Below are 18,130 nucleotides of genomic sequence, written 5' to 3' on the forward strand. Positions count from 1 at the left end.
GCCTTTTAAAAATCAGTAACTATTACTTATGAAAGCAAAAGAATGTAAATAATCGTATATGATTCATAATTGTTACATATTTGCCGTAACTTATTGTTCAAAAGTGTTTTTCAATAAAAAGATACGTCAAGATATGTTTACCTTTTTACTAATGCTAACAAAACGAACTATAGCGAGCTGTCACTTATCTTGTCACCCCAGACAAATATAGCATTAATGTAAGCAAAATACCGGTTCAAAAGTACCATTAGCTATCTTTGCTAAGATCAGGGCGTTGTAAGGACCTTTAATGGTTTTATTAGGTAGGTACTATGCAGGAATCGGGTTTTGTCTCTGGTTGGTCTGTTTTTGGCCTTGCTCTGTTTTATGGTTCAGTAGAACCATTTAACTGGAATGTCCTGTTTAGTTGTGACAGACGTCAAAATGAGAATTTTCTATGCATATACTCGTAACTGTGGACCCGATTCGGATTTTGAAATAGACATCTGTTAGATATCTTTTAGACATCACCAAGATACGATAACGATATGTTTACGATCTAACCTGTCAAATTTGACATTTGCGCGATTCTGGAGATACTCGTGAACGATTTTCACAAGATATGGCTTAGAGATCCAATTCACATCTAATATACATATCTAACTCTATCTAACGTAAAAGTGACATTTGTTGCCCGAATTGCGCTGCAAAAGAGAACTAGTTGAAATCTAAACTATAACGTATCTAGAATGGATCTAGTACGTGTCGTCTCTTGTGAATATCTTGAAGTTCGAATACGGCAGTGTGTTTAGACTTGAACGATATGGTCCTTGGTTTAGATTATAAGTTCTCTTGTCGACTTTATAATATCGACCAGGGCCTCCTGTCCCCACGCCATCTTTCTTTATCTTTTCTGCATTTATGATTTATTTCTATTAGCTTAAACTTTCTTACTGCTCTAAAGGGTAAGGGCTCATTTAGACGGTGTGAGAACTCGCATGCGAGTTTCTTTACATTGTGTCATTTGATCGGTCGGCTGAATTGATGTAACCTCAATGGTCCGCAATGTAACTAAAATTGTATACGAGTTCGTGCGCCGTTTAAAAGAGCCTTAACCTCCTAAGTCCCCGCGTACAAATTTTTGTACATATTCCAAAAAATATTTTGAACTTTCATTGAGTAACTGTTAAGGATTCCAAATTCAAAAACAAAACAAATGCTTCTGGGTCTCAGGAGGTTAAGGGAGGAGGATAAATAAAATATCAGGATCGTCTTAAAAATGTGTATTTATTTACACTTTGGCAGTGATGGCATTATGGTATCTACAAAGAGAGTTACTAAATGAGACCGTTTGTTTTCCGCTGAGCAATCGTTGTTTCCTATCAGATCCAGTTCGTACGTATAACTAACCAGAGAAACATGAAACTTATAGACATTGATATAAAGACCACTATAGACTGAACATAGTCCGATTTAAGCAAAGATGAGACTAGTACTCAAATTGCGAATATGGTGAAGTTTACAGTGATTTGAACTTTATAAAATTGTTATTAGAGTTCACTTTTGAGCTCTGCTATAAACACACCATAATTTGACCAGGAACAACTACAAAATCCTTAACGCACTGTGTTTTTTTGCGCGAGTTTAACAGTCGCGTATTTAAATGACTGTAACGCAACTGCGATTAGATTTTGCGAGCGTGTCAAAGGCCTAAACATAATTAGGCATTAAAACACTTGTGTTCCTTTTATAAAACTCGCTTCGCTCGTTTCATAAATCCACACTCGTGCTTTAATGCCTTTCATTATGTACCAGTCACACAAACGACTATATGATGTAGCCTACAGCAATGAGCTTTATTAACTTCTAGTTGACAAATCCTTTAGAATGTTTAAACAAAACATCCCAAGGCATCTCTGGTTAGCGCCGTCAGTAGTTTCGCGGTTTTACCACGCGCGCAGAGCGGCGCCATGGTAGCCCAGACCGCCGTGGAGGAGGGGGGCGCCCCAGGCGGCCACGGGGGCGAGGGGCGCGGCGTGGGCGCCCCACAGGCCGGCGCGGGCGGCGGCGATGCCGTTTAGGGCGGCGGCTTGCGATTGGGCGGCGGCTACGACGTTCTGAAATTAATTGAAATGTGTTTAGTTAGAGGTTTAGTTTTTTTTGCGGGTCACTTCTGGATGAGATTAGCTCAGGAACGGCACAAGTGGCGTACTCGAAGAGATACCTATGCTCAGCAGTGGGCGATACATAGCTGAAATGATGATGATGAGTTCTTGTGGGACCGTTTTTTTGATTTTAGTTATTTGTTTGATCAAATCAGGAATATTTATATTTACTTTTTTAGTCAAGTTTGAGGTTTTTATGGGACCTTTATCGAGCGATTTTTTAATCGTGCGAACATTTAGTAGTTTGACGGATTAGAAACGTTAAAATTGGCAACTAACTTGCTAAATCTAGCAAGTTTCGGAGCAAAATTTTACCGTCGGAATCTTGTTCCCCACACATTTTAATTTTTCTCCCATACCTGGGAAGCGAACAATTCCACAACTTTTCATCTTTTGGTTATTTGGGAAAGTTGCTAAACTTAGCAAAGTTTTAACGGAAAGTTGCCAATACATTTTAGCAATTTTTCTAGCATAGTGAAATAGAATGGCTATTTAGTTTAAAAAAGTTGCTAAATACAGCAACTTTCGAAGCCACATTTGCTAATAACTAGCAACTATTTCCTATACAATTTTTGTCCTCCCCACTAGCGTGATAAAATAAATAAACATGTTTACCTGGGAAGCGGCGACGCCATTCCAGTAAGCGTTCTCATTGATGTCCCTCGAGGCCTCGGCGGCCTGGCGCACGGCCTCGGTATTCCACTGCACCGCGGCCTCGTTCGCCCGGAGATTACCCTCAATCGCCGCGCGCGCATGGTCCTGCGCGGCCACGGTGGCGTCGATGGCGGCCGCCTGCGCGTCGCCGGCGTTGATGCCGTACGCGAGGGGCAGGATGGCCGAGGCCGAGGCGTAGCCGAGGACGGCGGCGAAAGCGATCTGGGAGGAAACGTGATGGTTAGTGTAAGGCCTGAGTGGACGCTCGAAGCAGAGCGTTCGGCGGGGCGTGCAGCGTGGCGTCGGGCTCCCAAGTGATTAGAGCAGCGTGCACTAAGGCCGCTCCTATACGCTTGCATTTGTTTAACATGCACGCCGCACGCCCCGCCCCGCTGCACGCACAACAAGAGCGTCCACTCAGGCCTTACATTTAGGTTTAACACACCGCTGAGCTACGGTCGTAGCCTCGTAAGACCCAGGGCAATTTTAGCGCTTTTGAATTTGGAACTTTCTTTTATTTCTATATGAGTTCACAACTCGAATTTAATTTGTACTTGTACAAGTACACGGGAGCTTACGAGGGTAGCCGATAACATGGGTTTCCCGGTAGCGAAAATGCTTCGTAGAGGCAAAACTGCAACGTGTCGTGATTAGGGCTGCATGGGGTAAAAGGCGTAAAATCAGGGAATTAGAAGGGAAAAAGATATGGTGCGCCGCGCGTAAGTTGTGACGGCAGATATCTCCCCGCCCGTCTATCCTTTAAACCCGCGAGATGGCCTTACATGGGTTCTATTTAAAATTTGGTTCGTCAAGTCAGCAAAAAAGGCAGCTGCGAAATAAAGTTTGAACATCTACCAATAAACAGATTATTCCTAGTAAATTGAGCTAAGCAAATTGTAAGATAGGTAAAATCAAAATAAAAATCAATTTCATTGAATAACTAACGAATTAGGCTCTCATTACAATAAACACTATTTACCCAATCTCATCTAAATTCAAACCACTAATCTAATTACCAGCTAAGACGGAAACGCGTCCATAAATATGTAAGCATTCGAATCACATCCGTTCGCAATATCCTATGTATTCATTATTACGCTACAATTGCGCTATGTACTTCCTCAGCTCAGTAGACCGTTTAATCAGTTTAGGTACCTGATTGTCTGTCTCTATATTGTGCTTTGTGGATTTTAATAATTATGAGAGAACTAGCGACCCGCCCCGGCTTCGCACGGGTTAACAAATTATACATAAACCTTCCTCTTGAATCACTCTATCTATTAAAAAAACCGCATCAAAATCCGTTGCGTAGTTTTAAAGATCTAACATACATAGGGTCAGACAGGCAGCGGGAAGCGACTTTGTTTTATACTATGTAGTGATTTATCTCTGAAAGCGTCAGCTAGATGGCGCGGGCGCACGCAAGCGGGTGCCATTGTAGGTAAAACCAGGCGTGTCTCACTCTGCGATTTCGTCGCTTTGCTACAGGTAGCTAAAAGTACATCCGTTCGGCCCCAATTTTGGGGAAAGCCATAAGCCGCGCGTGGCGCTGTCGCCACCTAGCGGTCATATCTGTGCTGATCGTAACAGACGCGTTTTGTTAGAGAGTGAGTCTTCTGTACTTAGTACTATTATTTATTCTGTGGTAAAACTAAAACCCCGTCGCACCCGTTCTCCCGCCCCGCGCATCCGCGCCATCTAGCGGATGCCTTTAAAGTTTAAAGGCATTTAGTCAGCGGCAATAGTTGCTAAGCGGGCGAGGTGTTCAAAATGATCTTGACGCGACTTTATTGTCAAGAGAATAAGAGCGCGTCAATGTAATTTTGAACACCTCGCACGCTTAGCAACTTATGCTGCTGACTGTAGACCAATCAACACATCAATCAATTCCTAAATTCCAGCCAAATTTATGATAATTGAAGTCCAATACGTACAAAAAATAACCCAATTTCAGCGAAGAATCCACTGCAACGTTACTACAGAAGTTAATAGGCGAATTGCATTATGTGGCAAAACTGCTTTGCATTGCGCTTTGATTACTGGTTGCAGTAATGCTACGATTGTTTAAAACGCTCCCAAAGGAATGATTATAGGCACGGTTGAATTATTTTTTTAAGAGCCCATCAACGTGCACACTAGCGCCACTGCTAAATAATCGTGATTATTTAAATTTAACGAAATATATTTAAAAAGGGGGGGGGGGCGCTACGTACTGTATCTTGTATTAAAGTACCTTTTGAATACATCAAACTAATTTATATGTTGCTGGATTCGAAGCGCAAACGCTAGAGTACCTTGAGCATTTATTCTTCTTAGACATTAGCGTCTGTCAAGCGTCGGCGTCTGGTCAACTTTATAGCTGCTGCTCGACGCAACGTTTGCGCAACTGCGCAGCGACGTCATTTTCCATAGCGCTGACTAGACGACGTCTTTCGAGCGTCGGCGTCTAGTCAGCGTTATGTAAAATTGCGTTGCGCCGATGTTGCGTCGAGCAGCAGTCATAGAGTTGGCTTGACGCCGACGCTGGAAAGACCCTAAGTGTGCCCTAGGCCCTCACTGGTTCTGTTTAGGGTTTGCTCCCGGTACTGAGTTTGTATCCCGGTTCTCGCCATACAAACTCAGTACCGGGAGCAATCCCTAGTTCTGTTGTATTGTTACATACGTCCTTCTTTAATAACAAGGTGGTAATGGCAAACGATTTATTTTAAACACGTATTGTTTCCCAGAAAAGGAATGTGGCGACACCGCACAACTGTTGAACCTGTGGCAATGGCCTAAATTTGCTTGCTCTGGTTTAGATAAAAGATCATGCGGATAGTTAGTAAAAGAAAACCTTTGATTTTTTTTGACCTATGAATACATCTTTTAGTTTGGTGGCCGGCTGCATGAAACCCTCCTGATAAAAAAACTGAAAATACCTAAGTGCGTGCAAATGGGAAAAAAGTGGTACAAAAATTCAGTTTGATTTTTAACGTTACCGCATCGTTAAATACGGTTGATGCAATGCAATGCAAACAAAGCTAAACGAACCGGTTGGTTAAATATAAAAATGGCTTATTAAATATTAATCATAATCATAATCATAATTCTTTATTGCAACCATGGTATTACAAGGTGTTCTTATGTTAGTTAGTACACTAGTTATTAGACTTATTAGTTTCTGCCCGTGACTGCCTCTGCGTGGGATGATCATTGATTGATAGAAACTATCCTATGTCCATCCTCGGGTCTTAAAATATCTCCATACCAAATTTCATTTAAATTGGTTCAGCGGGCGTGAAGAGCTAATTTACGCTACATATTATAGCTACATATTAGTAGGAATGTAGTCAAGTCATCTAGTGGTTTGACAGCAATTATCAATACTATAAGTATTTTATACACACACGTATAAGTGTAATTTAGCGTATATCGATGAGTTATTAATGCACCCCGGGACTACGAGCTTTGGCGGATTAGCTCAAATGTCTTTCTATTTGAGTCTTGAACATTTTGTACATTTTTATGTCTCGTACTAAAATTTGCTTAAACGAGAGCCTACCCACATGTATGTTCGTGCGTTACGTTTCGTTCGTTCGTTTTTATACGTACTGTTTAGTACTTAATAAGTACTGCTTACTTATATAGATTTGAGAGATATTGTCCCGTAATATGTTCACATTACCTTATAACCACAGTACCTATAAGTTATGGTCCACCGAATCTAAATTCTACGATTGTTCTAGATTATTACCTAGGTACCTACTGGTTCTATTCCTAAGTCTAGGGCGTGGTCGGTTTCGCAACAGACAGTTGGAATTGTCGCGTAAATTCGTTGTCATGTTGCAATGCGTAAGTTGTACGATTTAGAAGGCATTTGTCTTTATAATATACGTAATTTAGAATGGGTTTGTAATTAAATTCCCGTTTTAAATAACTGTTCTAGATTTTACTCAATAAGTGTTATTAATAAGTTAATAACGAGTACCTAAGTAATTGATTAATTTGGGATTTGTGGAACTAGATAAAATATAAAAAATATGCAGTTGCAATAAATATTTTAGCGTCCGTCTAAAACTAACTCGGCACCGATTTTTACGAATCAATATGTGGAAGTGCCATAATATACGTCATATATTGATCATATATCAATTTGACGTTTATAGTGAGACTTCCTCATTTTGTTAACGCCACAGACAATCCAACCTCTAGACATAGCATAGTCGCGCTACCCCCTATGCCACACATACGGTAGCGTTACTCCATCTTCGAGTCAATCACGTGCCGTGATTGGTCCGTGTCTTTGAACGGACCAATCACGGCACGGGATTCGCTCACCTCGTCCCCCCGCACCCCCGTATTTTTGGCAGCATCAGTTTCATGAAAGAATTGGCCTAAGCTCAGTCTAGAGGTTGGATTGTCAGTGGTTAACGCAAACTCTTTGTAGAGCTTGATCCGACTCTATCAGATGGCGAAGACATAGACTATCGTCATCATCCTCCTCACGTTGTCCTGGCATTTTGCCACGGCCATGGGAGCCTGGGGTCCGCTTAGTAACTAATTCCAGGAATTGCCGTGGGCACTAGTTTTTACGAAAGCGACTGCCATCTGACCTTCCAACCCAAAGACAGCTATCATTTCTGTGATTTGTACTTGACTTTGCAGGACTAAATCTATAAGACAATTGTAAAACTATGTGTACAAAAATACGTTTGATAATGTTAATATATCCCTCGTTCAATGTGGTTTGAAATATTTATATTTTTAGATAGGTATTGAGAAATGCTCTATTTGTCGCCAGTTAGCAAATACAAAAATACTTTATACCAAAAAGACATATCTCCACTACCTGTACAAAACATTTAAACTTTTTCAATATGTATCACGTATAGAGAGATACATTTTATATGCGAACATCGTCGCGGGCATGAACGACCTTCACATACAATTGCCATTACGCGACCATAACAATCTTTATTACCGCCTATTAAGGTCCATATTTAATTAATCCGAATGCATTTAATATATGGCAGCTGTAAATTTAAACGGCCTGTGATATGTTCTTTATTTGAATGATTAATTTTATTGGAGTTGAAATAACGTTGTAATTGTTTGATTAACGAGTTTTTAAATAACGAGTTACGTTTAAATAGTGATTTGAATTATTTAAGTAGTTATTTTTTTTCATGAGTGAATCCTGTTACTTGTTATTCCAACTTGGTAAATTAAATTATAAAACTCAAGTTCATATTATTTTAAAAGAAATCTAAGTATTTAATAGACCGGTTCTAAGAAACTTAAAATAGGAATGTGACAAATGTAACGAACTTGATTGACAGATTGACACGTGTATAAACTACTTAACATAATGCAAATCGTAAGCAACACTACATCAGTTCCGAAAGGTTATAACAGCTCATATGACAATGCAGTAAAACAGTTATTATGACACTATTGAATATTATGCAAAAAAGTTGATACGCATGTAACCTTGCCAAATCAATTAAATGTTTTTTTTATCACATCCAAAAACGACAATAACAGCTTTCGAACTATACTTGGTCAACCAGATCTTGACAGTAGAAAAAGGCGGCAAATTTGAAAAATGTAGGCGCGAAGGGATATCTTCCCATAGAAAATTTGAATTTCGCGCCTTTTTTTACTGACAAGATTTGGTTGACCAGCTATAGCAAGGTTTCATCCTCATTTGACGTAAAATGATAACGGTGTACTGGCCACTTTGAACACTTAAAAAAAAATCACTTGTCAAATTTACGCGGGAAAATTGGAACGCGTTCGAAAACCAGCGATTAAAATTTTAAGGGTGCGTTCAGGTTTTTTGTTTTTAAATTTCGTAACCCGTTATCACTTTTGTTTTTTTTTTAAGAAGAAAATTTACCAGAAATCTCATCTTGCACTTCTTGTCAGACTGCTAGATAGCTACTGAATGCTGTCCAGCGGTGCGTTGGGTCTTTTATACGGGCGTTGCTGTTCAGCTGTATTGAAAGTGCCCAGTAATCATTGCTACGATAAAGTATCTTTTTGTGGGCATAGGAAGGGCTAGAGCTGATTGTAGGTATCAGTTTCCGTGTTCTGTATAAGACTAATTAGGAATTATATGCGTGATTGATATTGATAATGTTTTTTCCCACATAGAAATGATTTTTATTTATGAAATCAGGTAATACAAAATGGTTTTATGATTGTAATAAAAATTGCAAGCTGGTGTAGTTTAGATCCCTAATAAGGTTATGTTACTTATGTTCTTATAAATAAAGAATCGGAGCGTCAATAAATAAGAGTAAAAAGTGAAAAATACACAATACAGAATTTAAGGAAATCCGGAAACTTATACGTAATTCATGAACATCTTTCATACCAATTCTAGTAAAAATTTAGTTAAATCCTTATTTATGGACCAAAAACAGTCGTGTTTTTTTCATTTACCTTCTATCATTTGAAAAAAATAATCAAAGTTAAGTTGTTATTATTAAGCCTAAAACGTTGTTATTTATACTTAGCTATTGAAACAACAGCGTTTCATTCAAAAGGATGACACCAAGACTGTTAAAATAGATGAAAAAACTATCCATCATTCAAATTCTAATAGAAAAAAAAACAACGGGTTGCACTCCGGGAATGCCGACCGAAGTGAAAACTCAATGACATCTTACGTCTTACGTCTTACGCTCTCGCGAGTTTAACATTTTTTCCCCATCACAAAAAGTGCACAGCGCCGCTAAAGAAGTTTTCACTTCAAAAATTACTCCTTTCTTGTAGTACCTATACTACTACGCGACAGCGATACGAAAGAATTATACGCCATCTATCATAAAACATGAGCAACTATTACGTAAAGTTGTAATCCCTATCACTACATAGTATAAAAGTCGCTTCCCGCTGTCTGTCTATCCTTATGTGTGCTTAGATCTTTAAAACTACGCAACGGATTTTGATGCGGTTTTTTTAATAGATAGAGTGATTCAAGAGGAAGGTTTATGTATAGTTTGTTAACCCGTGCGAATTGTTTGTTAACCCGGGTCGCTAGTATTGACATAAATAAATGAAATTATTAATTTTTTCCTTGCCGCCTCTAAACATTCACAACTCTACGCATAGTCATGTACAAAAGTGTTGATCCGATGGGTGGAGCAGGAAGCTCCTTTATCCAAATACAAAAATGTCGCACCGTGCGCCCTGACATTTAGAGCACCACTCAACATTACCGCCGACAGTGGCGCCACCGCTCATATGTCAAGCGAGAATAATACCGCGAAATTTAGTTTGAATTTTCACCACCGGCAAAGTTAAGTTGGTTTTAGGATGCACTTGTTTTTTCTTGCTGGTTGATATTTCAGCCATCAGGATGTCTTTTTGCAATCTTCGGCGATTGCAGTTTTCATAAAAACAGCAAGTTAAAAATTAAGCCCAAGACTGGTCTGGTGGTCCATGAGGTGCGGAAATAAAAATGCCTAACTCAAATATTGTATAAATTAATGAATATATTTATTGAGAGCGATTCGTTCTGCCATGCAAATCGCAACAGCGGCTGGGTATGTCGTCAGCTGTTTATTTACGTATTATTATAAGATCAAACATAAATCTGTATGATTAGGTATGGTATGCTTTGTTAGGTTATCTGCGGTCATGACCTGACCTAATCTATTTTTAGGGTTCCGTACCCAAAGGGTAAAAACGGGCCCCTATTACTAAGACTCCGCTGTCCGTCTGTCTATCCGTCTGAAGTTATTAGAAAAAGGTAAACATTTTAACACAATCTCACCTGATGGAAAGTGCCGATGCAGTCTAGGATATGTTCCATCCCAGACTGCATCGGCACTTACTACTAAGTTACTTACTAAAAAGATGTCTATTCGGATGTTTTTTCGTCAACATTCGCGCAATCGCGAAATCTTCCGTCGCAAATTTCGCCCAGCGCGCACTAATCTTTTGATCCTTTCTAATTTCCTGGCTTTGGAAACTTTTTTCCCAAAACATAAGTAATATTAGTTCCAGTATCGCCCTTGTAACAGCGGCTGGGTATGGCGTCAGCTGGGTGGCCTTCCCGCGTTCCGACAGATTCCGCCTCCGAACTAGATTTACAAAGGTTGTTTACCCTAGGCCATAGAGAAATAAGTAAGACAAGAGTGCTCACTCCATACATCAGTTCAGACTATTAATTTCAGTGGCTACATCTAGCATCGAGTAGCGGAACTATCAGTACTGCTACTTGACAATAGATGTCGCACCGACCGGAAAGTCTTATCTCAACAGCATAAGACTTTCCGGTCGGTGCTACATCTATTGTCAAGTAGCAGTACTGATAGTTCCGCTATTCGATACTAGATGCTAATAGTCTTTTTGGTACTAAAACTGATGTATGGAGTGAGCACTCTATGTATTTTTTTCTCTATGCCTAGGCATAGCTTTAAGTTTCAGTGTGACTAGGTATCTAGGCAATAACTTAGGACAAAAACAACTAGTGGTGTACTAGTGTGCTTTCGCTTCACATGTCAAGTCGTGCGACTCATTTTAAGATATACTAGTTCCAGGCATGTGATTTTAACAAGATTTGTTTTCCATTTCGTTAAAATTTTTCATACACTTTGTATGACGGTAAAAGAATGGGAGAAATGAAAAATGTATGGATATATTGGGACACTTTTTTCTTGTTAGGATCGAAAGAGCTCGTGATTCTGAGTAAAACTTACATATAAGAATTTCCAAATTTGGAATAAAGTGAAATGTACAACTGTTAACTGTTACATGGTGGAACACACTAACATACATATACTGCTAAAATCATAACCATTCCTGTAGTAAACGTGAGGGATGTTTTTAGATCATATAGTTAACATACCATTAAAATCACCCATTAAACAAGACGTTCGGCACATTTATAGCAGATAATTAATAATTACCTATAATAAGCAATATACAACTATACTTATCCATGCTCGTAACTGGATCTAGATAATTGAGAAACCTAATCTACTTATGGAATCTAGATTTCAATGCCGTATTTTAGTAATTTGATATTTGTGCTCTGATTCACTTTTAATAGTTTTATTTCATAAGTGATATTTCGTATTAATTTAAGCCTCCAAAAAGCTCATTTTTAAAAGCCGGGGATTGAACCCTGACCCCCAGTTTCTAAGCTGCAAGCTTTAACTTATACACGCATTTAAAAACCTTCCTTTTTCACAAGCTGGCTAAAACATCGAATAACTTGAATGAAAAGACATGTGTCATCAAGAAAGATGGTGCCAAAAAGGTTCGTCTTCTATATGTGGCTTTGACACACATGTCACCTATTTCGTTTGTTTTTTATGTGGTTCATGTGATTCATGTAACAATGCGTGAAGTCGTGAACTACATTGGTTATTCACAAAGTTTACTGGAGGCCAGTACAGTACAGTACAGTACAAGTCTGGCATCTGGCTCCTATTTCACCACGGTGACAGGTGCGATAATTGTAATACATCACTGTTGCTGACGTCACAGGCATCCGGGCTACGGTTACCGCTTACCATCGGGTGGGCCGTATTCCTGTTTGCCACCTTATTTACACCACACACCACAACATTATTAAAAAAAAACTTTATATCGATAAAAAAAAACAGATATTTCTCTTGCGAAGTTTATGAAAATTGTGTAAGTGTACTCGTCATCGCCGTGCCGATGTGGTATGCCAGATGACCGCTTTCCATTTTTTTTTCTTAGCCTATTTGTGTGTCCCACTGCTGGGCAAAGGCCTCTCCCCTGGTTCTCCATAACTCCCGATTCAGCGCTTCTTCGGGCCAGTTGTTAACCTTTTCCACGCCGTGTCAAACACTAAAGCTGTCACTCAGACGCCACATCATTGAAGTGTCAAAACTGAAGTTGAACTTTATGTAATATACACCTAGGACACGTAGGTCGATGTTGCTCTGTGACCGATTAATCGGTCTTTGGCGTTGAACCTACGGTGCGGTTAAATCGGTCATTGGCGTCCAAAAGGTTAAGAAAGGCGTCAAAGTCGTCCCGCCATCTCTGCCTGGGCCTGCCCCGCCCACGCTTAAGAGTAAAAAAAGTCTAGGGATCATGTTATACTGGGTATATCTCCCTGTCGATTGTAAAAGCTATAATTACCGTATTGTGACAATATTCACCTCACGCTGCCTCGAATGCGGTAACCGCACATGATAAGAATTGGTCCGTAAGTTTACTGTATCGCATGCGATTTTGAATGTTAACTGAATGGAGTAAGGTCCAGGTTATTATGCCTATATTGTTCCATTTTCATTCACGTGGTTGCATTGCACTATAGTATCGGTGCAGATATACTGTCCACAAATCTATCGTAATTTTATGTTTTTTTAGCGAGTGATTTATTTGCGGTGAAATTAAGCCGATGGTCCTGGGTTCAAATCCTGGTAAGGGCATTTATTCGTGATGCATGAGCACGGATATTTGATCCTGAGTCATGGGCATGACTCAGGATCAAATATCCGTTTTCTATGTATTTAAGTGTTTATAAATATTTATATATATATGTATATCGTTGTCTAAGTACCCACAACACAAGCTTTATTGAGCTTACTGTGGGACTTAGTCAATTTGTGTAATAATGTCCTATTGATTTATTTGTAGTAGATAATTAATCTACATTTTATTGTCTTCAGAACAGTTCGAATTTCGGAGTAAGAAAAAAATTAAAATACGACGTTTATAATGAAACGACTTCACTTTGCTATATTCAAGTCGGTGCAAAGTTACCTTAGACGGAGTCTATTCAGGCAAGTAACGAATTTTAATTTTACTTCACTGAGTGCTCAAGCGGGTCTCTATATTGTTTCCCAAAAATGTCTAAGTCATAATGTATTGTTTGCCCGCATTTTCGTTACTCATAATTCATTTGGTTCAGAAACGCGTCACTTTTCAGGGTTGCCATAAAACAAACCTAACCTAACCAAAGCTATCTATAGGATAACCTTACGAAAATCCTGAAAAGTTAACGGTTTCAGTTTTATGACTAATGATAATATGACAAATGATAAACAATATATTATGACTTAAAACTTTATGGGAAACAAAGGGACCCCGTAGTCAAGTATCTTGGTCAACTACTCTAACATTTCAGTCACCCATTAACCCCATAATAGAGCTATAATCACATCTAATTAGTAATTACTTCCATAGGGCGACCGAAGGCAACGGCTTTTACTAAATACTTGAATAATAAAATCATATTTAATACTGCAAATTAAGGAAATGTATTAATGAGTTTCCTTTTGAGTATATATCTCATATTCTCGACATATCGTTTGTTCTAGAACCTTGTGAAATGCTAAGTTGTTCTAGTTAGTTTTAGTGCGAGAGGCGGTTGAACATTTGATAGGTTGTTTGTCCACAAGTGTTGCCTGAGTTGATTTGTATTTTGATGATTACATAGCTTGGTTTAAAATGTTAATAGTATTAAACCAAAAAATATATTAAAAAGTGATTTTCTGGTGAACCAAGCCAGTTTATATAAAAGAAACAAGCGAATGTTTGTATGTCGCTAGTGCAAGTCAAATGTATCTTTCTACACATAATAAATAAAAATAAAAGCGGCCAAGTGCGAGTCGGACTCGCCCATGAAGGGTTCCGTATTTAGGCGATTTATGACGTATAAAAAAAAACTACTTACTAGATCTCGTTCAAACCAATTTTCGGTGGAAGTTTGCATGGTAATGTACATCATATATTTTTTTTAGTTTTATCATTCTCTTATTTTAGAAGTTACAGGAGGGGGGACACACATTTTACCACTTTGGAAGTGTCTCTCGCGCAAACTATTCAGTTTAGAAAAAAATGATATTAGAAACCTCAATATCATTTTTGAAGACCTATCCATAGATACCCCACACGTATGGGTTTGATGAAAAAAAAAAATTTGAGTTTCAGTTCGAAGTATGGGGAACCCCAAAAATTTATTGTTTTTTTTTCTATTTTTGTGTGAAAATCTTAATGCGGTTCACAGAATACATCTACTTACCAAGTTTCAACAATATAGTTCTTATAGTTTCGGAGAAAAGTGGCTGTGACATACGGACGGACAGACAGACGGACAGACGGACAGACGGACAGACAGACAGACAGACAGACAGACAGACAGACATGACGAATCTATAAGGGTTCCGTTTTTTGCCATTTGGCTACGGAACCCTAAAAAACAACGGGTTGCACTTCGAGAGTGCCGACAGAAGTGAAAACTCAATGACATCTTACGTCTTACGCGAGTTTAACATTTTTTCCCCATCACAAAAAGTGCACAGCGCCGCTAAAGAAGTTTTCACTTCAAAAATTGTGGATAAGATTACAATTTATATATCTAAATAGTTTAATTAAGACTAACGATCTATATAAGATACATATATAGATCGTTAGTGGAAGAGATCCCTTAAAGGGGTAAAATAGCCTTTGTCCTATGATGTGTGTTTTCCTGTTTTGTTTTTCATTTATTTATTTATATTTTGTATGTAGTAATCGATAACAATTTATAAGTGTTGAACGTTCCAACGTTTTATTTTCCAGGTTTTATTACAAGAATTTCTAATATCCTATATAATACATATTTTTCTAATCCATCATTTCCATCTTACTCTGAAAAGTAACTATAGAACGATAATGAAGCGGTCGGATCTCGGCCTACAGTCCAGCCCAGGTATTCTAGCAGTCTAGGCCGCTATTATTGTTCCTGGTACATATATAATATAGTACTACGTATAGTACCCGGTTTAGTTTCCTACAGTTATATTTAGATCAAGTTTGTAGGTTGCGCTTTACGTATTAATCAACTTGCAATACAAACTATTGACATTCATTGCGAAAATGTTCAGCGATATTTCATATACATATTTATATATTTCGGGGATCTCGGAAACGGTTCTACCGATTTCGATGAAATTTGCTATATGGGGGTTTTCGGGGGCGAAAAATCTATCTAGTTTTATCTCTGGGAAAACGCGCATTTTTGAGTTTATATGTTTTCCGAGCAAAGCTTCGGCCTCCCAGATAAATATTACTTAGGGCCACTTGCACCATCCTACTAACCCGGGGCTAACCGGCTAAACCTGGAGTTACTATGGTTACCAGTACAATTTGACACTGGGTTCACGGTTTAACCGGTTAACCCCGGGTTAGTGGGATGGTGCAAGTGACGCTTAGTAATTTATTTGCTTTAAATATTTAAGACATGCACTAGAGGGATGTAAGGTATATTTGCTGAAATTATCCGTGAAATAATCGTCTTAATAAATCTAGTTCCTCAGGTCACAGTACAATGACCCTTGAACTACCTAATCAGTGCAAAAAAGGGAAACTGTAATTATGAAACTCAGACCAACTAGACTAGAGGGATGTTAGGTATATTTGCTGAAATTATCTGTGAAATAATCGTCTTAATAAATCTAATTCCTCAGGTCACAGTACAATGACCCTTGAACTACCTAATCAGTGCAAAAAAGGGAAACTGTAATTATGAAACTCAGACCAACTAGAGTACTCAATTGAATACTATCTAATCTAGTAAATTCTAGATTTGCGTAAGGCAATTTGGACGCGAAAGTTGGAAAGCCGTTCCGCTTGAACCCTGACAGTAATATCAAAGTACACTCAAGAATAACGAAAACGGGCTATTTTGTAATGTTTCATATAACTCGAACTGTTTTCATTACCCTTCATTGAAATTTTTGAAGTGAAAACTTCTTAAATATGTTAAAGTAAATATCTAACATTTTCCAGTACTAAATTAATTAGACTAACGAATGATAAACGATCTTAACTAATCTGCAGTTAAACGTAGAGTTATGAGCTTATGAGTTAGCACGATACGCTTGTTGAGTTTATTAGCGCTATAATGTGTTTATTATCTAGCAATTATTTGGGGCATTATCTATGAAAAGGGACCTTATTGTCGATGGCGCTTACGCCGCTCAGCGTCGCGCGGCATTGTATTTATATCGGAGCATCGTTAACAAAGGCGTAAGCGCCATCGACAATAAGGTCCTTTTTCATAGGTAACGTCACATTTATGAAGTCTATCAATTACTGTTATAACTTTGATCAATAGATAAATAAACAGTATAGGATCATGTTAAAAAAGTCGACCCAAGACCCGCTGTAAGCACAATAGGGATTGGGGGTACTACATAGATTATGGAATGATTTGTGAAAACTGTTCGTTTTCACCAAGGCACTTTGCGAAAACTACTATTGACTGAAAAAAAAACAACGGTTGCACTCCGGGAGTGCCGATAGAAGTGAAAACTCACCTCACTATGTTACTGACGCCCGGTAACACGATACATACGTTTAGTGGAGGTATTCTATTTATGTATTATATATTATTATCATTCTCAAATAAGATTACACTTTTTCATTGACATGTTTATTTACATACTGCCATGACAACGTCAAATTATTTGAACATAGGTAAAGAGTCTTGAAAAGGAGTCCGCAACATAAATGTCAAATAACATTGAGTTTTTCTTTATTGATTTAAATGCCATTTAAATTATGAGTGGCCACCTTACGGAGCTTACGGTTACGTGATCGCCTTACGCCCCTTACGGTCACGTGATCGCCTTACGCTGTCTCGAGTTTATCATTTTTTCCCACCTCAAAAAGTGCACAGCGCCGCTAAACAAGTTTTCACTTCAAAAATGGTTTTTACGGTAACATGTATGTTTACGGAACCCTAACAAACCCGCCAAGGCCAAGAAATCCATAATGACGACCAGACTGCAACATTATGCAGCAATGCGCATTTGCATACGTAGCATATTCGAATTGGTTAGCGGAATGTTGCAATTACTCTATTATACTGGGTTTTGATTGGCTGAGCAATGTATACAGGGTGCTTCCTGTAATAGGAGCAATAAATTAAACTGCAGGCTGTACTCCTCAAACTGACCAACATTTGTTCAGGAACTTTTGAAAATAAGTCATGTTTTTTTTTAATATACTTTAAAGTTTATTCTAAGACGCAATGTATTGCAAATTTTGTTATGTTTAAAGCGTGATAAGCAACGTCAAACACACAGATGTCAGCGTACATTGAAGGCAATATTTATTTTGTATAAAAAAGAGGAAGTCTAAAGGATTCATAATTTTTAAAATTTGCTGAACAAATGTTGGTCAGTTTGAGGAGTACAGCCTTTAGTTTAATTTATTGCTTCTGTTACAGGAAGCACCCTGTATATGAGTGGTATTTGAACTAAAATATTGATCACAAATATATCTTGTGGCCAATTCGGTAGTACAACGTTTTTGAGACTCGAGTGACAGGCTCCATTTGAAGGAAACAAGGTGTCTCTGAATGAAATAGT

The 18,130-nt window shown here is 38.4% G+C and overlaps 2 protein-coding genes across 2 annotated transcripts in view; one reads left to right on the forward strand and one right to left on the reverse strand.

Annotated features, from left to right (window-relative positions):
* The window catches only part of LOC134659319 (WD repeat-containing protein 7), a 135,024-nt gene that overhangs the window by 47,504 nt on the left and 69,390 nt on the right, over nt 1–18,130 (forward strand). The gene's annotated exons all lie outside the window — the stretch shown is intronic.
* On the reverse strand, nt 1,923–8,827 carry LOC134659317 (cuticle protein 1-like). Its single transcript, XM_063514971.1, has 3 exons — nt 8,677–8,827; nt 2,760–3,020; nt 1,923–2,096 (listed from the first exon to the last, which is right to left on the reverse strand). Exons 1-3 carry the CDS (start codon nt 8,686–8,688, stop codon nt 1,926–1,928), a joined length of 444 nt encoding a protein of 147 aa, XP_063371041.1. The 5' UTR covers nt 8,689–8,827; the 3' UTR covers nt 1,923–1,925.

The sequence above is a fragment of the Cydia amplana genome, chromosome 24, assembly GCF_948474715.1.
Source record: "Cydia amplana chromosome 24, ilCydAmpl1.1, whole genome shotgun sequence".
NCBI lineage: Eukaryota > Metazoa > Arthropoda > Insecta > Lepidoptera > Tortricidae > Cydia > Cydia amplana.

Excerpts from the sequence above, each read along its gene's own strand:
- LOC134659317 (XM_063514971.1), bottom strand. Across the intron at positions 2,097-2,759 it reads ATGGCGTCGCCGCTTCCCAG|AACGTCGTAGCCGCCGCCCA; the intron begins GTAAACATGTTT and ends AATTAATTTCAG.